Source organism: Zonotrichia leucophrys, chromosome 1, assembly GCF_028769735.1.
Source record: "Zonotrichia leucophrys gambelii isolate GWCS_2022_RI chromosome 1, RI_Zleu_2.0, whole genome shotgun sequence".
NCBI classification, from domain to species: Eukaryota; Metazoa; Chordata; class Aves; order Passeriformes; family Passerellidae; genus Zonotrichia; species Zonotrichia leucophrys.
Genome location: NC_088169.1, coordinates 69,791,825 through 69,814,194, shown reverse-complemented (window position 1 = coordinate 69,814,194; position 22,370 = coordinate 69,791,825). Strand labels below are relative to the sequence as shown.

The window sequence follows — 22,370 nt, the reverse complement described above, 5'->3', positions numbered from 1 at the left end:
AATGCTGCCATGGACACCTGTGATACTTTCTAAATAATAAAACAGCCGGACAAAATGCAGTCCCAGATCTGATTCTTGGCTGCACGTAAAACCCTATTTATGCTGCGGTGTGTGAAAGGGCCTTGACATGAGAATAACTACATTTTATACCCATTTTCATGTGCAGGAAACTGAAGGCAGCCATCATGGAAAAGAGACCTTTAACCCCAGTGCCCTTAGAATTACAAAAGACATTTTGGTGTCATTAAAAATTGAAGGTCTAGAGTGAGATAGGCTTTAAAATTTATAATCTCTTTAGCTATTACAGCCACAAACAAAACTAGCCTGTGAAAAAAGACTCTGACAGTGTTATGACGCCTGAGCTGCTCTGTAGCACAGGCTACCCAACCACACCAAATAAGTCTCATGTCTATCCCAGGGAAGTGCAGTTGATCTAGGGTACCCCTGATTTGAGGCTTTAACTGATGGACAAGCCCCCTTAGCCCTTGGCAAGTTAATCTCATGGGCTTTCTTTTCCACATTAGACACCAGTGGACTACAGGCCCACACACCCTTCAGAGTCACCCGCATGTCCCCATGACCCATGAAGGGACACTTCAACTAACACCTAAATTCAGATGGCTAACACTGCTGAGATAAATCCCATCTTGCTGTCTGTGACTGAGACTTCTCTAAAACTTTGCTTCCATAATCTGGATTCTTTTGGCTTTTTAGGATTTATTCCAAAAAAGACATCACCATCTAATCAACTAGGACCACATCTGTGAATAAGTTGGCTAATGAGTGTAAATAGTTTAATTTCTCATAGGAATAAAAACCACAAAATTGTGCAATGGCACAAAATGAGGCAAAGATGGCCTGGAACCCTGCCCCATGCTTCTGAGGTACCCCAAGATAGTTCAGACCACGAATAAGAGAGCAGATATAGAGAATCCCACTGATACATTCTCTTGGCATGTCACTTACCTTTACATGACAGCCACCAGAAAAAAAATACTCTCAGCAGATAAATACCAAGTATGAAACTTATCTGCATGTATGCAGGTCCTCAAATCCAAACAATATAAAAATGCTGGCTTCTTCTCTGTTACCTTGACAGCATCTTACAGTGCCTTTTCAACACATGCTGTCACACAGAAAGGTTATCTGCTCCTAGGAATCATACCTTATTTTTGCCCTCTATTACAGCTGTTCTCTCAGTGATGCTCTGGATCCTGTTTCCTACGTGGCTGCCAGCTTTCAGGATGAAAGATCCTTCCGTATAAAAGCAAAATCCGTGCCTAAAGACAAGAAAAATTGAAATGTTATTGATTTGGTGGTAGAAACTTGATAGAAATTCAACACATAAGACAAAACAATTGTTTTGAAAACAGTGATCAGTCAGGAAAACTGCAGGTGCTGTGACAACCAGGAAAGTATAATTGCTTTTCATTACATCTTGAGGTTTGGAGCCTGATAACTGGATTCAGTTCCACATCCGCTCCTTGAATGTTAGCTCTCTGGAGTAAATGTTCATATTTAAGCCACTGCAAACTGTGAGGCCAGAATTTACAGTCAGAGCCTAAACACAGAGATGTACAAGACCAACATCCCATTTCCAATGCTCCTGTTTTCAGACATGGCCAAAACACGAGTTCATACTATTTTTAGCCTTTAACTCAAGACAAATTATATTGGTTTCAAGATGCATTCCATAATGCATTGGATGGTCTTTTGCTCTGTGCAGGTTGTTTCTGCTTTAACAAAAGATTATGCCAGTTTTAATTTCTCAATATTTATTTAGTTCAGTTTACAAAACAACAAGATATTAATAATGAGGCTCAATGATTACAAGACACAGTAAAAACAAGCATAATCCTGCAAACGAACAAAATGAAGTTAAACAGAATTATACTCAAATGAAAAAGGGATTTAAATGATAATTCATCTGGAGGAAAATCAAATACATCTTAATGAATGAAAGTCCCAGAGATAAAATGTTTTTGCCTTATGCAACAAATTGGCTTGTAATCAGAACATTCAGGTGTGGTCGTGGTAGAGATAATCTGTTTCTTAAAGTCTGATTTGGTACACACGGATAAACACATTGGAATGCTTCTTAAGGGCTGCCTGATCCTGTTCTTCTTTGAGAATATCTAGCTCAGTTTTTCATCCAGAATTTAGGTTTTGCTCGTTCAATTCCAGCATCATTGGCAAAGATTAACCCTTCAGTTTGAAGAAGTTTTTTCAAATACACTGTGTTCCTTGGATTTGAAAGATAATGGCTGTCCTATCTGTAATCAAATACTTCTGACTTGTATAACAGTTGTTTGGAGAAATGAACTTGAAAGCCCAGTGACTGAAAAACAGAATATGATGCAATCCTGACCAAAGAATGAGGTTCATTTCCCTTCATTTAAACTGTGCAGTTTGCTTTGCACAGTAAACTTTGTGTTGCTTAGAGTACCAATGGTGCACCAGCTTTACACCAGCCTGTTTTTAATTGTGCAGCTTTGCGTCCAACTGGCCAATGACTTAGCAGATATTACAGCTTAAAGAAATAATGACATGGAAACTAACGTGGGCTGCCCAAATATGCACTGAAAGGATCAGCATGTTGAAAAGACAAAAAAAAAAAAAAAAACCCAGAAAAAAGCAATGGCAATTCATGCATGGAGAGAGGACAGGGAGCAAGAGCCTGGCAGGAAAGCCCTATCTACACAACCACATCTATCAGACTCTGGTTTAAAAGCCAACTTCTAATACATTGTTTTTGAGGCCAGGGTAAATGAAAGACAGGTGCATTAATAAGGGCACCTCTTGCACTCAGATGGGGAAAAATGGTTAAAATTATTCAGAAAGGTAGAAGCCATTTACTTTGCACATTTAAAGCTTTAAGAAGTCTTATTCTGTAACCAGAATAAAACACAGAAGGCATGATAATTTGGCTAAGCTGGTAACATTTTCGTACCATAGAAGATATCAAAACTCAATTTGTGATGCCAGACACACAAACAGGCAGCATCAAAAGCACATTTGTGACTGGATGCAATCTGTACAGGAAAACAGAGACACCAAAATCCCGCTTCATGCATATTAGAACGTGCCTCCTAATTTATTTTTTTCCTATCCCCACAGAATGTATTTATGTTTATTTTTACAGTGCTGAAATTTTGTACTCTTTACCATAGAAGTCCTTACACATATTTTGGTAAAGGACACAAGGAAGGCATAATGCATATTCATAAGCTGCTTGTGCATCTCTGAAAAGCATCTCCAATTTCCTTTCTTACAGCTCTGGAGCCTCCAGACTCAGTTGCTATTATTATACTCTTCCTCACAATTCCTTAAAAAGACTGTATGTATTAGTTTGCCATGTCTTAGGGATGAGGACAGTGCTATGCCTTTGTTGGTGCTTAGCACAATGAGATGCTGATTACTCATTAATACCAGAATGCAAACCACCATCATAACCACAATAACATCACAATAACAAGAAAAACACATGTAAAGTACTAGATTAGCCCTGGAGGCACATATGTGAACTCTACTGACATCACATTCCATTCTATGTCCGAACTGGCGGTTACCGCGTTAATGCAATTAGAGTAGAAAATAGAGTACTCTTCATAGCTGTTGTCCATGGTTTAATAAAAAAAGAGTCACAATCAAGCTGGGAATGCTGCATCCAAGAGCACACAGCTGGAGGTGTGAGTACTGTTGTACACACAACTTCGACTCCACCGACTGCTGGATCAGCAAACGTTTACGGATCAGTTACAGCACGGCTGCCAGAGAGAGTCCAGGACAAGACTCAGACTCATCCCTTTGGATGCAGAACCAGATGCTTCTTCTCATCAGCTGCCAAAACCCTTCACTTTAACCTCAAATACACTAAAATAGCTCAGGGACATCACACGAGCTGTGTCCATTATCCTGAGCTGGCTACTCAGGTTAATACTCCGTCATCCCACCTCTTTCTGCTGCCAGGGGTGCCATGTGAAAGATGCTGCCTAAGCCAACAGCATCAGGTAGAGATGGGGAAGGGAAAAATGAGTCAAAAGTCCTGCCTCTTAACTTGACCTCAGCTTCTAACAACTGGCATTTTGTAACAGAAAGCGAAAAGGTTCTGCTGAACTTAAATGTAATCATCAAACCAAATGTTTGTGTTAAGCACAGATGCTTGGAAAGAAAGAGAGAAGAATGAAAACACAAAAAAACATGCTGGCTAGAACCAAAATAGGCAATCATTTTCCTGTTAACTCGATTGATGTTTCATAGATTGTGTCCTCACATAACATCAGCTGCATATTTTTCTGATTTCAAGGAAATTACCAATTTCTTCAAAGTACCCACTCAGTAAAATAACAAGGGCATTGCATTTTTAGCAGGAACTGTCTGTGTTTGCAGGGAAATCCTACTGCGTTTTAGGTATTTCAATCTTACTCCAGATATTGCCAGAGTACATGAATTCCTGGAATGTTTTGCTGTGGGATGAGCCTTGGTGCTTTGCATCTTCAGGAAATCTTACAGCAGGGTTACTGCTGGGTTAGTGAACGAGCACACAGCGTGCACAGGGATTGATAAACAAGCTGATATCTGCCAGCACATTTCTATGCATTTCTTTCACCTGCGTCCCTGCAGATCCTTTCTTGTTTCTCCTTTGTGGGTGCAACTTTGCACGTGTAGAGATCCCACATAAGAAATACTAACAGAGATGTGTACAAACCTACATTTATAGAAGTTACACAACCTCAAAGTAAGGTAATCAGACTCTGCTGCCTTGGTGGAGGGCTGGTAGAAGCAGAGCACTCGGGTTAATCACACCCCAAGCAGTTTTTCCCATATGCCTGCATGCGTGCTGGCATGCACATTTGCTGGTGCATGCACAGGCATGCATCGGCCTTTGTGTCAAGAGCCTGAGAAAAAGGCCATCCTTTTGTAAAAACAGGAGCCACTAATTCTCTGTAAGGTTTCCAGAGAAGCACAGCACAGGGAAGAAGAGGGGTGAGAGTGGCTCTGCCTGTGGCAGGGTGAGTTCTGCTATCAGACCTGCTCATCACCCAGAGCTGCGGGAATTTACACGGATTTGGAGAGGCTGGGCATGGGTTATGCAACCAGAAGTAAGTCCAGCTTTAAAAAGGGTCTGTGATGTGTGGAGTTGGCACCCGTGGGGGCCCTGGAGAAATGGCTGGGGGGAGGGGAGCGAGCCTGCTACTCGAGAATACATCAAGCCCTTGAGGAAGCAGAGTGTGCCATGTTTGAAGATGCAAAGATAATCACAGTGCTGGGAACCGTCTTGTGTAGCGGAGGAAGCCAAACAACAAGAGGAAAGCAGCATATGCTCGTGATTTCGCACAGGAAGCTAGCAGCACCTCCTGCCAAAGCGAGATAAGAAAACTCCCATGGCCTATTCTGGACAGGGCTGTGGTGATCAGCCTTCGCTCCACACTGTCCTCGCTCCGCTCCACAGCCCGTTCCCTCTCCTAATGAGTTTCAGAGCCCTCACTTCTATCAGCGTGCAGCATGCCAAGCACAATAGCATGGTGTATTTATAACTATCAACAGGGAAAAGTTTCCAGGGTAAGAGTGTACTTCATGTCATCTTGATGTATTTCACTGAAATCACACTACAAACCAGCTCCAAGCTGAAGCCCTGCCGATGAAACTACTGGTCTCAGAAGAAAAGCTGCTCAGTGATTTATAGCAGAGCATGGGAGCTGAGGTAAACAATTTGTCCAGTTACTCATAGGATGGTTTGACCTCACATATGACAGTCAGTTCTGATTGAAAGCCCCAGATCTAGCCCATCCAGACTCATCTTCCCCATGCCAAAGACAGTACTGCAGTTTTCAGTTCAAGCAGTGCAACAACAAATACCAGTGAAAGAGCCTCAATCGACAGATTAGTTGGAAAAATACTCATCTTCTGTCTCCTTGTCTTCCCAGCTTCTCCCTCCTAAGCCCTCCTGTGTGATTCCAGAGGCCATTGCAATCATCACCTCGTGTAACTTGAATTTCATTCAAACCTCTAAGCAAGCATTCCTCTTGACAAAGCCCCTGGCAGCCTCACTCACACTCTCATTCACTGGGGTAGATTTGTTGGGAGGGAGAGGAAACCATCCTGTCACCAGCAGTGCCCATTTTTTAGAGTGATTATTGGCAGCCACCATACTTTTCTCAGCAGCTATCCTTTTTATAGGGCAGCAATTCCTAGCAGCGTGAGGGCAATGTTAATACAAATTCAAGTTGGGCTGACTCATGTCTTTTAAGAGGCAATGGCAATGACACTAACATTAAGACAGGAACTCTGGAAATTCCTGGAATTGTAAAGAATACATAGGAATTGTTTTTTATTTGCAAGTTGCCAAAAAAAAAAATCTGAATGGCATGGGCCATGCCTGCTCTGCACCTCAGTGTCCAGTGCGGCGTGATTGATAGCACAGGGCTGGTGTAGCCACGTGTCCTTGGGAATATTGAGTCAATCTGGGGCAGGAAACAGAGAGGAAAAATAGTAGCAGGGAGCATGTAGAGTTTGTAAAACGTGCTTTATGGGGGTGGGGGAAGGAGAACATGTGCTGGCCCCCTGCCAGCTTTGTCTATGCATGTGATTCTATGATTCTAAGAAGCTATGGTCCAGGTGCTCCTGCTCTAGGTCAAAATCAATCAGTTAGAGGTCAAAATACTGGCAAAATTGCAGCTGGGAGCTCATCCCAAGCACCTTCCCTAATATGTGCATTGGTGGAGCTAGGAGGAAAACTACAGGTGGTAGGAATGAGATATATTTTATATTGTTTATTGTTTATTCATTTATTTGTTTATTTAGTATCAGGTCCCTGATGTTCCAAAACCTCATTCGCCTGGGGGGTATCTAAGAAAAGAGTAGGGTAGATGGCATTTAGAGCTTTCTTGTGTACTTTCATGGCTCTATCAAAAAAGGAAGCATTTGATATCTGCACATTGCCTTTCTTGCTATTACTGATATGCAACCAGATAACTGGATGGTGTTTCCCTTTCATACTCATCCTTTCCAAACATTATGACTTGCCCTTAACTATTCCAGTTTGGTGCCTGGAAAGCTGATTGATCTGAGCTATCTCAAAAGAAGCAGCAAGGCCAACAGCAATGTTACCTACCCCAACTTTCAGTATTTCATCATCACACACTCATATTTCCACAGGAAAAAAAACACTTCTATAACTGCACACCTGAGCACCCTGCAGCACCAGTTACTCACAACAAAAAATGCAGATGACTGAGACTGAGGGTCATAAAAAAACCCCATTTTGCTTCCAACTTCTTTGCCATCACTTGGATGCTCTGGCCGCTAGAGAACCTAACAGCATTTTTCAGGTGTCCACATATACTGAGGTCATCTGAAATTTTCTCACCTTCTCTTATCAGAAGATTATATTTTGCTTTTTGATCTTTAATTTTCTGCTTCACACTGCTCAGCATTCTTCATGGACACAGAATACCATCATATTTCAGCCAAACCTACCTTCCTTCCTTGTTTCTCTTCCCTCCTTTACTAAACTGTACTCACTCTCATCTCCCATGAAGCCACTGTGATTCAGCCTCCACTTTCTCTGTGCAAAAGCAAAAATCATGTCCTGCACAAAGAAGCAGGATGTTGACTGGAACTATAGCATTATCCCCTGAGATTTCCATAAGAACCCAGAATTTCTTTCAGGGCAAAAAAGCGTTTGATTTTGGGAGTCTGAAGTACTGCAAAGAAGAGGATCTTGCAATTTGGCTGAACAGTCAGAATCCTAAAGAGAAAGTCCACAAAACATACATACAATGTACACTCTTGCACTCAATTTCTTTTTATTTCCAATTTATGTTCCCTATAAATAAAGTCCAAGATATTGTTCAGATCCCTCTAGTGTAAGTTATTTTCCTTGCGCAACTCAGTTCTAATAGCTCACTCAACTTCTAGACAGAACCTTATGTCTACAATATTCCAAGATACATGTATTCACAACTCCTTACTTCTCAGAAAGCCAAAATTCCCCTTTTTTCCTTTTCTGTCCTATCTGAATCCTCTTGGTTCTAGAAAGGAATAACTCTTCAGTAGCCTATTTACACAGTCCTCCATACTGCCCATCTTGCTGACAAGCTGGAAGCATCACTCTCACCCTTTCCATTTTCCAGAGATTAGCAAAGGAGACAGACAAGCTGTTGACCCACTGAGGCTGTGTTTTTTCAAGATGAATTGTTTTCAACTTCTCTTCAAGTAGGGATCTGGGAGCAATTCTCCGCCGACTGGAGTGGGGGACTAAAGTCCAGGCAGAAAACAAGGAAAGGATGAGAAAGAATGGAGGGAAACATTTTCAAGGAGAGAGGGGAGTTAATTAGAGGGAAAACAGGAAGAGAAAATATTGACAGGCATGGATGTGAGACCAAGGATCCATCTACCCCATATCCTGTCCCAACAATGACCATATGCAGATGGTTGGGGATGAGTAAGAGTGGGATTAACTTCAGATATTTCCTTCTAATACTCCCCCAGTCACCAATTATTATCAGCTCAGGAACTTCCCGCAATATAAACTGTTTCTACACTTCTCTTCCAAGACTGTAGAAAGTTTTCAAATCCCCAAAATCTTCTGGCAAGGAGATTCACAGCTATGCTATCCACTACATGAGGAGCTAAATCTCTTTTCCAGCTCCAAATTCTGCTCCTGCTGTCTTCATCTAATGGCCCTACCTCTTGAATTGGAAAAGATATACACAACTGAGCCTCGGACATGTATCTTTCACAAGTCTGTAAGTCTCTATCCTGTATCTCCAAAGTAATTTCTTTTTCAGTCTGCAGGAGTCTTGATCTCCCTCCTCACTCATCCTTCACACATTCCTCTCATTCTCTGAAATTCCTTTGATCCTTTTTGATGCTATTCCTGGTGTACCTCCCAGTTTGGCTGCATCCTTAGAAATGAAAGGATCAGAAATGCTTGTAGCATAAAAGACATGGATAATTTATGGATTTGTGGAGATATCGTGGTGTTCTGTACTGTGGTCTTTGTTTCTTTCCTGGTAATTCCTAACAGTTGATTTTCTTTTTGAGCTGCTCATGGTGATGTTCACTTTTACAAACCCATCTATCACAGCACTCAGATCCCTCTTTGTAGTAGAAAAGATCAGCCAACAGCTTTTAAACATGTATTTTACATAAGAAAGCAAGATTTTTTTTTTTCCCTAAGTATATCAAGCACATTTATCTTCAGTGAATTTCACCTGCCACTTTTTCACTCAGACAGATACCCGGATTCATAGAGTTCTGCATTTCATTGCAATCAGCCCCTCATCCTTACAAATCTGAACAACTTGTCGTCATCAGCAAACACTGTCACCTCCTTGCCACCTTTTCCAGGTTATTTCTGAATGTGTTGACAAGTACAGACCCCAGCACCGGCTCCTGAAAAGCCTCACTGATCACCTCCCTACGCTGCAAGAACTGGTTGTTCCCTCTTAACCTCTGTTTTCTATTTTTTAACTGAATACTTTTTTCTGAGCACAATCCTACCTCACATGCCTGTTCAAAGCCTTCTGCAAAGGCTTTTTGAAAGGCGTACACACAAAAGGAAAGAGGATGCTAACTAAAGTTTGTATATTTTTGTAAAAGGTGTACTCGATCCAGTAATAGCACTCCATTCATAATCACTGCTCAGCACACACAGAGCTTGACCTGGAGCCTTCCTTTGGCCAGGAGCCCCTGCTAGTGCAGGAGCAGGCTGCTGGCCACGGGCTGGGGCTCCCCACTGGCTCGGAGCTGCCAGCGTGCGGGGCCTCGCTCACGTCGTGCATCCCCACGAGCAGCCTGTCACACACTTGGCTTCCTAGGGCTGGGCCACACGCAGCAAAAGATCAAGCAGAAACACCCCGCCATCTACGTGACCCTGAAGTGTTTTTCCTTAAGGCTGGGTGTCGGACCGCACATAGTACAGCTAAGAGACCATCCCTGTGAAGGTAGCAAGAAGTAAAAAAAAGAAACTGGGAAAAAATAAAAGCAACCCAACCTAGGCAAGTGAGAATAAAAGCATGATACCAAGCAGAGTATCCCTGACCATCTGGATCCTGCTGTAGCTCTTATGTTTGAAGATTGATCCGTGACAAAATAAATAATACAATGCTTCTTGTTTTAATTTTTTAAAAATTTCATTGGAAGTGATTTGGAAACTAGCAATATTGAAACTTGAAAGCTTAAGGTTCTGATTCAACTAAGATCCATAATGAAGTAATTTATACTTGCAGAATAAATTCGTCAATGTGTAACCCTGTGGACAGACTGGGGCAAACTGTACTCAGTACAAAGCATGTATTTGTCAAGCTTACGTAAACATATGGATGTGCCAGATCTGATTCGAATGGCATTTTGCAAACAAAATATTAAAAAATATTATAAATTCCATAATAGTGACTGAAAACAAGGACTTAGCTCTACTCGGAGGAAAGAATGTGTTCACAAGTAAGCATTGGCTTTTGGCTCCCAGTGAAAGTGCAGAATGAGATAGTTGAGCATATTCCTTATTCAGGCTGAAGCAGATCAGATGCTGTTTCACTCCTCTTTTTCCTTTGGCTTCAAGTTCCCTGGAAGTCTGTGCTGCTGCAATGTACACCTGTGACAGTTCCTCTGCATTTTTTTAAGGTTATGTAAAAAACCACATGGTTTGACTCTTATTTACTCTAATCTATTTCCCCAACCCCACCAAAATAAGGGAATAGCCAGTAGGATTTTTGGTGTACCCATAAGTACCTTTACAATTACTAGATTGCTGTAAGATGATTTTCTTGTAGCAGAGGGTGGAAGGCACAAAGGCCACCAGATCCTCAGCCAGTGTGGAGGTAGAGCCAAGGATTCAGCCACATGTCAAATTAAGCAAAGTCATTTTAGAACTACCTGTTTGTTAATGGCATCTGACCTACTTATACCAGCTCCAAGGACTCAGCCTTTCCCTTCCTCAAAATAGAAGGTGGCATAGGGAACAAAACAAGTCACTGTGGGCAAACTAATGGGCATCAGTGTTTGCAGACATCCAACAATTAAATTTGGGTGGTTCAGTACATTCCTAATTAAGTACAATTAACATTTGTTCTTTACTTGTTCATTTTACATACCTCACTGACGTCCCAAATCTGGTTTCCCCAGATCGTCTATCCAAGCACATCCTAATGATTCTGCCTTTCAATCCCTTATTAATACCCCCACACAAACAGCACAGAAATGCAATTAGACTGCTATGCACACATGGCCTGCCTCCTCTTTCACTGAAGCTGCTGGGAGTCTGGCCATGCACTGTCAATATGATAGTTTCAGTCTTTCTGTATCTCTGCAGAAGTTTCAGGGAGCACCTCAAGTTTTTTCCTCCCTGATACTTCATGTATTCAGCCCTCCATCTCCAATCCCACCATCAGGTGGTTTTACCACCAAGTAGAGTTCATATCTTGACACTGTAGTCAGGAGAGCAGAGAATCTTGTACCAATTTCCCCATCTACTTTGCTTTTGTAAGCAACTCCATAATACTGTTACATTTCTCTCAAGCAAACACACACACAGGAAGAAAAGAAAAAAAAAAAAACAACAAACCCAAAAACCAAAAGCCAAAACCCACAGATTGATGGGATGGCAGGGTTATAAAATAAAAACGTAACTTTCAGTCTGAGGCTAAACAAAACTGATAGCTCAAGAGGAGGGAGGCAGCAAGGTGATGGGAGAGTTGAAATATCCACGGTAAAATTCCAGTGTTGCAACTGTCTGCTGTTTCTGAAGGGCCAATCAGTCAAACCTTGGCGAAGGTTGGAGATCTCTCTCAAACTGCCCACATAGAAATGTCCATAGAGAGAAACTGGCCCCAAACAACGCTGCACAGCTGCTGAGCTAGCCTGTGCTTCCAGTGAGCAATAGCAGTGTCTCACATGCCTTTCCTGGCAATTTCTGCCAGGTCAGTTTAAGATAAACAAAATCTACTGAAGAGATTCAGGTCAAGAACCATTAACATCAAGCACGTTCCTGGCATGCAGAGGCTTGTTCTGCAGGCTCAGAACTGATCTGTTTTGGGTGGATCCCAGCCTGCCTGGCTCTGGAGACCCTCAGCAAGCCCTGCTGCTGCCTGCCCCCACACACCTCTGCTGACAACCCAGCCTGAGGCAAATTCAGGATGGATAGGATGGCTCCAGAGGGGTAGAAAAGAGGCTAAGGAGGCTGCTGGGCACTTCAGGACAAGTGTTCCACAGGGCTGTGCTCTTCTGTGTCTACTGAACACCTGGGGGCTGCCCAGCGTGGGAATGGATCTGCTACAGAGCAGCAGCATATGCTGCAGTAAGCTAGCCCTGGAAAAGCTGTTTCTCAGTCATTTAAGACAGACTAATTTTTTTTATAATTAATTTTCATTTTAATTTGCATTGTGTTTTCTACTGTCTTTTGGCTGCCATTCCTAAATTTAATAGATCTACATAAGCTTAAAAACCCCAGAATATTGGTTTTTTGCCCTACACAGATTTCCTTGACTCTTCTATGTTTCCTTGTTTGGGTGAACATCAGAAGAGAATCTTTCCACCTACATATCTAGTTAGCTAACTAGCTAAAAAGGTTGATTAATGGCAAGAGTTAGAGTAAACAAAGTAATTGTAACAGAAAAGAAAGAACAGGGACATTTTAATGATGTTGGTCTTTCCACATTTCAAAAATTCACATTTGTTGAGCAATGTTACCAGTCTTTTATTGTTATTTACTACAAGGAAACTATGGAAATTATTTAATTTGGCTGGTCTCCTGTTACTGGCCTGAGTGAAGTAGAGAGAAGAGTTATGCAAATTGATTGCATCAATCAGAAAGCATTAAACTATATCTGCATTTAAAAGCAATGGAATTCATTGAGGTATTTTTAGATTTTTGTAACTGAAATACTGCTTGGAAAATAAAGTGAAAGAAGTGTCCACACAACCTAATAGCTGCTATTAAAGGAGGCCATGGGCAACAGTCCTTCAAAAATAAAAGCATCTAAGTTAGGCAGTCAGTCCCCAGCTAGCAGAGACAGTGCTCACAGGGTGTACATATAAAGCACACATATAAAGAAATATTGCAGCAAACAGATCTTGGAGCCAGCAGTGCCCTGCAAAGTCTTTGCAGTAACAGCATTTTTTTGTCAGAGTGCACACTCTGTCCTATGACATGGACTTGGGAATTTCCTGAGAATCTCTACTACCTCACACTGAAGGGTAACCTGTGGGGGTTCATTGTTTAACGTACCTGGTACATCTGTGTACAGAAACAAGCACTGCCTGACCACAAATAGAGCAACATTTTAGTATTGGAAACCTGACGTTGGGCAGATAAATATAAAAAAGTGCAGTAATGGCAGAACAAGATATGTTTCTTACCTCCTGCACAAGGTACACACACATTAAATCTCTTGTTTAGGCAAACCCCCCATCACACAAAGAGGGAAGTATATTAAACAGGTGGGATTAAAGGGTTTTCCAGTTCTTCAGGGAGAACACCTGAACAGACATCAGCTTGAGCAAGGTGTGCCAGCTGCTGAGGTACTCCACTCTGCTCCCTTCCAGGAGCAGGATGCAAAATGTAATTATTCAGGTATTTCTGTCTTTCTGCAATAGTTAATTGTCATATTATTCAGAGGGAATCATCCCACTCCTTTTAAGCAAAGCCTTAGAAATAGTGTTCTCCAGGATACTTCTTCAATGAGTACTTAAAGGAGAAGGAAGGGGAGAGGGTTAAAGGGAATCATCACAGAACAATTATGAAGGTAATTTGGAAGCCAGTCTGGAAACAACATTGTAACAGAGCCAATAGCTGATTCAAATTGTTACGTTTCTCCTTTGATCACCTGCTCAAACACACTCCTAATTAGCACTTAATGGAGTCTACAATTCAGCACATTACTGAACAACTGCACACAAATGTCAGTTCCTCTTCTGAAGACTCGCTGTCCTGCTCTGGAGTGCAAACCTGTGCTTCTAACAGAAGGAAATAGCTGACAAAAGATGAGCACCACCCCAGCTCCCAAGGAAGAACCAACTGTTTCTTCAGTCCTGCACTGGATTTCAATCCAGAGTATTCATAGCTGTAAAACTCTTGAAAGAAACTAAAATACTTAAAATTTTCGTATATGCCTTTCTCAAGGTTTCTCTAGTTAAAAGATGTTGTGATTTCTCTTTTCTTACATCTATTTGCAAAAATAAGTTTTGCAACTTGTCACTGTAAGGTAACACACCAGACAGAGGAGATGCAGCTCTCACCTGTCCTTGAAATGGAGAATTTCAGGTAATAACTATTCCGGCAAGAGGAGAGATTGCTAGTGCCACCTCTTGGTGAGAAGGGCACAGAAAGACAGCCATTAGCATAATCCCAAGGACATAGCGGGAAAAATAACTTCTGCTTCTAGGCAGGGCTGACCACTCTCTCACTGATATCAAAGCACTGATATCTTAGTTTGAGATGTTTAGTATTGAGACACTCAGTATTGAGATGCCCTATTTAGTTGAAGAACCTGTCTTGTACCCTTGCAATTAAGCATGTACTTAAATATTTGCCTAGTGCTAAATCCCAGTTCTATGAAAGCGTTAAACAAGTGAAATCCTGTGGAGTGTGATTATTCTTCAACTGAAACTGAGAAAATGTTGTGTGTTAAACTTGTCAGGTTTTTAAATATCTTGCTTGATTGGGCTGTGATCCAAGTACCTTGCCTGTTTGAACCCTCCAATAGCAACTTAATGATAATGCTGTTGTGGAGGTTGAGTGTTAATCATTAAGTTTGTGTCAGATCTCATGATGCAGGAAGGGCTGTGGATAAGTGAGTCAACACAAGCTCCTAATTATAAGAAATAGAGTTTAAAAAAAAGCTAAAATGTAAAAGGAGGATTAGTTGAGCACCACATCAGCATCAAGTAAGCTTGTGGAGTGCCATTTATTCTTTATCCTTTTAAAATATCATCTGGAGAATGGTGGGCACATTTAGCTTGCTGAACTGAATCTGTGAATAAACATATCACAGGACAGATCTGACCTTCATAATGGAAGAAATTTCTAAGATGTTTTCTGTTGATTTCAAAAGAAACCACGCATAGGAGTCACTGTGTGTAGAGAAAAGCATGGAGGAAACCTCCATGTGAAAGCGTGTGAACTTTGCAAGACACTGTCTTCTCTCAGGAAAATGCAGAAGCAATTATCACTTCTGGACTAGTACTGCATGCATGAATAGTTGTGAACTGTAAATAAACCCAAATAGCAATACCAAATAACCACTCTGGCTTCCATTTTCAAATAATGATGGAGAAAAAGTTGCGTTGTGACTACATGTCCACCAAAAAATATATCAATAAAAAATTGACAATTTTTATTAACTAAGCAATGTTTACAGTAAGCTTTACTCTTACAAAAAAAAAAAAAATAAAATAGGTGTAATAGTAAAAGAAGACGTACTAAATGAAAGAAGACGTACTAAATGAAAGTAAAGATGTTGTCCTACCTTGTTTTAGAATGGTTTTGTTTACAGGGATACCACATCCATGTAATTTTAGGTGGAGGAATACCATACACAGTGCATGTCAGCACTTGTTTGCTGCCTAGTAAATGCAGATTGGGATCAGGGAATGATGACACGGCCTTTTCGTATATCTGCGGTTTCACTGGAAAGGGCAAAAATTGGAAAGCTATTAAAACCAGCTTAATTCCAACATATTGCATGATTATAAAGATACTACATTCTTGTAGTGTGAGTAACAAGAAAAATCCCCAGGAGAACAAAAGAAAACAGTCCTAAGTCATACAAGTGGTTAGTAACACATTTAAGTCATCAGGAGCAAGTATGTGGCTGCAGAGGACAGAAACACTTCTAATGAAAACCAGCATCCATCTTCTGGTTCAAAGATGGATCCTTCACCCTGCATGTGAGGCTTGAGTTTGGGTCCATGAAGTCAGTCAGAAGAGCCACAATGCCCTGACGTGTGCAGGATCGGTGACAATCCAGCTCAGAGAAAACTGAGCACTTACGTGTTCAGGAGAAGCAGGGGAACATGTTGCAAACTTACCATTTACAGTAAGAGTGACTGTAAGATTCTTTGACAAGTTCCACTGTGGAATGCTCAGTATTATGGTGTAGTTTCCAGCATCCTCCTCAGCAACATCCTTGATGACTAAGGAATAGTCTTTAACCACGTAGCGGGCACATTTCTCAGCAGCAGGTAGCCCATCTTTTAACCTGTTTCATGGAATTCCAGAAATCAAAATTCTGAAAATCATTTCTTCTTAAACCACCCATGTTACGTCATATCCCTCAATCTTTTGGGAAGGGATTGGATTTCCAGTCTGAGATTCTGTTTACCACAGGCTTGTCCTTTCCATTCAAATAAGATTGCTGATATTTGTAAACCACTTTAGAGAATACTATTCTATATATTAAAATTTATAAGAATCTGACTCTTGGGGCTCTATGGTATTTGAGAGTTGCTGAAAATTCCAACTCTGTCTCTGAAGATCCCAGTTGTTCATGGCTGTGACCTCCATTTAGTGTAAAAACCAGCTAAGGGTGGGTCACAGAAATAAAGGTTGCATCATCTCGCACTGGCCATTTCTCTATGACCTCAGAATACATCCTGGGACAAAGTATTACAGTACTCCAAGCACAGCTGTGATTTTAGGAAGAGGAAGAGTAAGTAGATTAGATAAGCACTTAAGAATCAGATATCCTGCTATCAAGAGAATGTTTTTAAAGATAACAGAAAATCAATGCAGAAAGTACTTACTGTTGCTCACACACAGATTCCTGAAGCAAAATATTTTTCTTCGAAGTCTAAACTACATTGTAAAGTGCATTTTAACAAGTTGCAAGAAGGTTAACATGATGTTAGTAGAAGGGTGCAACATATATTCATTATAATGATGGATTTTATCTAAATGATTCACAAATTTTAGTAAGTTTTTAGAAAAAACTCTTACTCTGATTAGATGAGCACTAAAATTTGGTCAAAGGACTCACGGATTTAGGCATTTCACTGTTTGTGCATTTTACAGAATGACAAAACAGCGGCAGCTGAAAAAGCCTTTGGAAGTCATTTAGTCTAATGCGCTGTACAAAGCAGTGTCAGAAGATTGCCCAAGACCATTTTCAGTATGGCTTTGTGTATCTCCAAGAATGGATACTCCACCACCACTCTGGACTATTTATTCCAATGTTTGACCAACCTCAACTTTAAATTTAAAAAAAATTAAAATTTGTTCCAATGTTTGACATTTTTTTTGTTCAGAAGCTTTGAATCTGTATGTGTAGTCAATAAACTCAAACACTGGAAGAACAGAAAATTATGTATAAATGGCTGGCACCAGTGTCACATTCACCCCTCAGTTTTCCACATGAAGCCATAAGTAAAACAAGACAACACTTTTGGAGCAAAATTAATTCCTGGCTGTAACATGTACTCCCACTATTCATGTATGTATAGCTTTTGTTCTTAATCAGTCTTGTCATGGACCCTTTGTTAAAGTCCAATTAATTGAGCCAGAGCTACTGGTGTTTTAAACAATTTAAAAGAAAAAATCCTTGAGATCATGAATAGATAACATTGTTGCATATGAAAGTGGATTGGATTAATTAAAAAAACTCTTCCAAAAATTTCTTAACACAATTTACATGAGACAAAATGAATGATCCAGTGAATGCTGTGCCTGCAGATCACAGCTCTACAACCTGCAGATCACTGCATAACAATACCAACTTCCAGTTTTTGCAATAGTGCAAGTCTGTATGACTCAAGTCAATAATTTATTTTAATGAAAGCCTTCTTTTCTTTCTCTTACTGTCTGAAAAGCAAGTTCAGGTTTCATATCTAAGTCTGAGCAAAGCTGGATGCAACACTTCAGTCAAAGCTGGTAGAGATAGTTAGCTATGAAGCATCCATTGATTTCAAGAGGAGACATATCCAACCTATTTGAGGATCTTTAAACTTTCCATATCTCCTTTCTTGCACTTGTGAAAGGGAAGTAATGTTCTCAGAACCCCAGGCAGCTCTGAAACTTCAAAAAGACCCTCCCCAACTCTATTATAAAAAGAGGTCCAAGATGAACATGTGGAAGTAACGGTAGTCCTACCATATAACCTCTGGAGAGGGAAATGCCTTCACTTTCATTGACAAACGATAGGATTTTCTTCCAGCTACAGCCTCCAGTGCAGTTTTTCTTCGACGTTTCAAATTAATGAACATTTTATCTTAAACACAATAAAAAAAGAGCTTTGCATTACTGATTTTCACCCTGCAAAATGAGTATCTCTACTAAAGAAAATGTGACTCCAAATAAAAATTATCTTTACAAATTTTGATGCTCCCACATGTTAACAGCAAGAATAGAGCCTAATCTCCTAGAGATCTATAAAATATAAAGGAATACCATAAATATACATAAAGAAACTGAGAGGCAGTTCCCAGGGCATGAATCTGCTTGGAGAAGATACACTCTAGCCAAATTCACATTGTGTCCAGCCAGAAAAAATGGCACAAGATATAAAGTGGTCTGTAGTATGTGGGAGGCTGAACTGAGGACGATCAGATGACCTTTCCACTCTTACAGGCCAAGGATCAATGAATGTTCCAAAAGAAAATATTTTTCCAGAGACGATTTAAGGGACCTTCAGAGAAATAGCAAAGGAAAAGGCAGAAACTTTCTGTATCATTGGTGAACAGCTGTTTCATCAAACCAACAAATCTTTGTCACTTCACTGGAATAATAACAACCTGCTGGAATTTGTTCTTATCCATTTTCTCGGCCCCCTGTCTCCAACTCTCTGCCAAGTTGATGGCTTTTCCAAGAGGCAATAAAATTCATACAATACATTGGAAAATATCTCTTTCTCCCCTGCCAGCTTGTGCAAAATAAAATATTCAAAGTATAAGAAATGTTTGAGTGTCCTTTTGATGGTACCTGGGGTACAATTTTTACTCACATTATGAACTGCATAAGGATGATGGACATCCATTAAACAAGTTCAACATTTAATCACACCTACCACATACATTGAAAATAATATGCACAAGACAAATAAGTAATTTCATTACACAAGTCAAGTTATAAAGATACAGCCCTGATTCTGCAAACCTTTATTCATACAGTCTCTTTCTAATATGGGTATCCTATAGATGGGGCTGCTTATGTGAATGCCGGCTGACTTCAACAGTCCCAGCTTCTCTGACTCTAATTTTAATCTCCAACTTCTCCGATTTAAATTATAATCTAAACTTCTGTTTCTGAAAGCTGCAGTTTATCTGTTTAAGATATAGTAAGAGGTTATCATGATTCATCCTATGTTCCCAGTGCCTTATTTCAGAACTTAAATTCTATAGAAAATGGGCTGAAATTTCTCTCTGAGAATACCAACACAGAGTGCTTAGTCCACACTTCCAGATAGGAGAGGAAAGATACACTGCTGAAAATATGTAATAAATCCATATTCTGACCATGAGTCATCTGTTGTAGAGGACACCCACCAGCCACTTGGCCTTAACACCAATGGTGCTCCAAAGATGGCAGCTAGTTCTAATTGTAACAGGGTGTCCCAAAGAAGGTCACTTCCCAAGAGACCCAATGCAAAAAAAGTCCTTGTTCATATGCATTTGAAATAATATCAGAAATTTCCAGATTTCACAGAAGGCCTAGACAAACCATAGGGAACTTGATCAAGAGTCCTGTTGTAAAACCACATTAATGATTTGCATTTTTTGAATGGGCTACCAGCTACCAGCTCCATGTAGAGTTAGGGTATTTATTGTTTATCTTTTTCATAGAAATGCATAAGTACCATAGAATCAGAAGTGTCATTCTTCTATTTAAATTATGCTTGTACCTTCTTTTTCCCCCCAAACTAGAATTTGCCTGATTGTATCTCCTAGAACTGACTGAGGACAGCTCCATCACAATATTTAGCAGACAAAAGTGATGAAATTGAACATTAACATGCGCATTGCCAGCAGTAGAAAACAGTCATGGAGGAAATAGCACAGGTTTTCCCTCCTGGAGCCTCCTTCCCTCGTTTCCCTTTTTCTGCACGCGATGGCTCCCACCTTGTGTCACAATGTAAAACCATCACACAGCTGACCTTGGTACAGGAGCACTGAATAACCCCCAAGTGTGCACCACTTCTTACCATAGACAATGACAGTTGTGTTGACAGCCTTGATGGACGGCCCGCTCTTCACGTGGCAGGTGTACTGGCCTTTATCGACGTCCCGCACTCTGTCCACAACGAGGATGCTGTAAAAAATGTTGGCCTCTGAATTCTTCTGGTCAATACGCTGCGTTACAGAACCTCTTCTCCTTGTCTATAAGGGCCAAAGAAATGAACAAGAAAGAGTTTGATCAAACCAATTTTCATGAGTATTTCCTGAGATTTTTATTTTCCTGTACTGTCACCATAACTTAATTAAAAAAATCCCAGATGTCTTTGTACAGCACAGATAAGCAAAAGACGCGTAACATTTCCAGAGGGTCAACAGTAAAAAAATATAAGCAACCTTACAGGGCAATTCATCCCTGTCTTCAACCAAGCTGTCATGGCATCCAAATTAGTACTTTTATAAAGGGAGGAAGATCCTCCCTTTTGTATAGCCTGTCATATCAACATGCCCAGCTCCCCATTGCCATTGTCCAGCACTGCTCCTAAAAATCCCTGAAGCCATGATATATCCAGGCACATAATTTGATGCCTGGATTCAGTGCCATAGGGAACAGACACGCAGAAGAAAAGGACATTTACACAAGGAGGGGAGAATTCTGGAAATGCTACAGACGGAAAAGGGACTAGATTTGGCAAGGGAATAACAGGGTGGAACTGAAGATAATGTGACTCTGAGGAGTTATTTCCTGCAACTCCCCCTCAGGATTTGGCCTCAAAGTTTATTTAACCCAGGACATTGTTGATGTCTTATAAACACTGAGCACCCTTCAGTTACCATCTAAATAAAAACAAAGCGCAATTTCACAAGTGTGGTGCCCAGATAGGGCTTGGTAGGGCAGCAACGAGCAATATAATATATTTGAAGCATTTCTTGTTGCTAAGTTGTTTATTTCTGAGGTGAAAAAATGCCAGGGAAAATGGCTACAGTAAGCAATAAACAATTGCATTAATCTTCCCTGTATAATGCAATCATAATTTCAGCCTGTGATTAGATACAATGAGTGACATAATAAATGATCTTGACTTGAATCACCAGCATAAATCAAACTGACATGAAAGGAATGGGAGTTGTAAACCTTAAGCTAATGTCAAATTTCTTATCAGTTTTACACGGACTCCCTGGCAGTTATTCTGTAAGTGACAAATATTTATGGGGATGCTCCCAATGTGGGGGGTGGAGAAGCACATTCAAGATCATTCCTGTAGTTGTCAAAACAAGAGGATTGTTCATGTGACACTTAACAAATGAGATTTTGCTAGCTAAATCAAAATACCTTTTCCAAACATGTTCAAATCGGGTGCCTGACTGTCTGCCAGTCTTTGGAATGAATGTGTTGAGAAGACAGTCTCACTGAAAACTTTTTTGTCGCAAGAGAGAGCGCCTGCCTGGGACAGGGTGATAAATTTCGCTTGTTCCATCAGGTCGAAAAGAAGCTCCCAGAGATGAAACAAATCTAGCGTTTGCTTGTGATTATGCAATACAACCAGAGCACATTGTGTAAACATGTTTACTTATGAAATTAGGCATCAGAGGGAAAAAAAAAGAAACCTTAAGAGACATGTCAGCAAGGGTCAAAATGATGGAATGCAAACAATGGCAAGCATTCCGAAGCAGAATTCCTCCCGGGATGCTGGATGCAGCATGATCTGTGGGAAACCTCTGGTTTCTGCCTTCCAGCCACAGCACTCACCTCTCCAGGGTAAGTCCATGTCATCTGCACTCTGGTGTTCCAGGCTGCAGTGACAGTGCAGTTAATTGCTAGGCTGTCTCCCTTCAGCAGCTTGACGAGACGCGGGGTGCTTAGCTGAACATCAAAAATGGTGTTGGCTGCACGTGGCAAAGAGGGAGAGCGATTAGTGATGCCAGCAGGGCAGGGTGCTTTCTGGGAGGCAGGGGGTGGAGAATGACACCTACTTTCTCTGTGCGTCAGGTACTTGGTGCTGTACCTGTGCCCAGCGACGGTCGTCTCACAGCTCAGGAGCCCGATGAATTTGTACGTTGCCTTAGGTATTCTGAAGCCTTGCATGCTGTCCCAGATTATTGTCTTGCCATCAGGGATTAGGGTTTCTCGTGGAATCTGGAAGTGCCAAACACACGTCAGAAAAACAGCTCATCCTCGTGTCTACCCTCTAATCAAAATAGCCCAGTAAAAAGGGGATGGGGGAAAAAGCACCCAAAAAAATGCCAATCAATGTGAAAAGAAT

General features: G+C 40.8%; 1 protein-coding gene across 1 annotated transcript in view; it reads right to left on the bottom strand.

The window, feature by feature from the left end:
* The window catches only part of FLT1 (fms related receptor tyrosine kinase 1), a 108,976-nt gene that overhangs the window by 55,531 nt on the left and 31,075 nt on the right, over positions 1-22,370 (bottom strand). The window contains exons 5-11 of the mRNA XM_064716787.1: positions 22,081-22,243; positions 21,857-21,993; positions 20,136-20,310; positions 18,089-18,206; positions 16,033-16,202; positions 15,471-15,630; positions 1,166-1,280 (exon numbers count right to left, since the gene is read on the bottom strand). Coding sequence (XP_064572857.1) covers positions 1,166-1,280; positions 15,471-15,630; positions 16,033-16,202; positions 18,089-18,206; positions 20,136-20,310; positions 21,857-21,993; positions 22,081-22,243 — 1,038 coding nt within the window. The remainder of the gene's footprint in view (positions 1-1,165; positions 1,281-15,470; positions 15,631-16,032; positions 16,203-18,088; positions 18,207-20,135; positions 20,311-21,856; positions 21,994-22,080; positions 22,244-22,370) is intronic.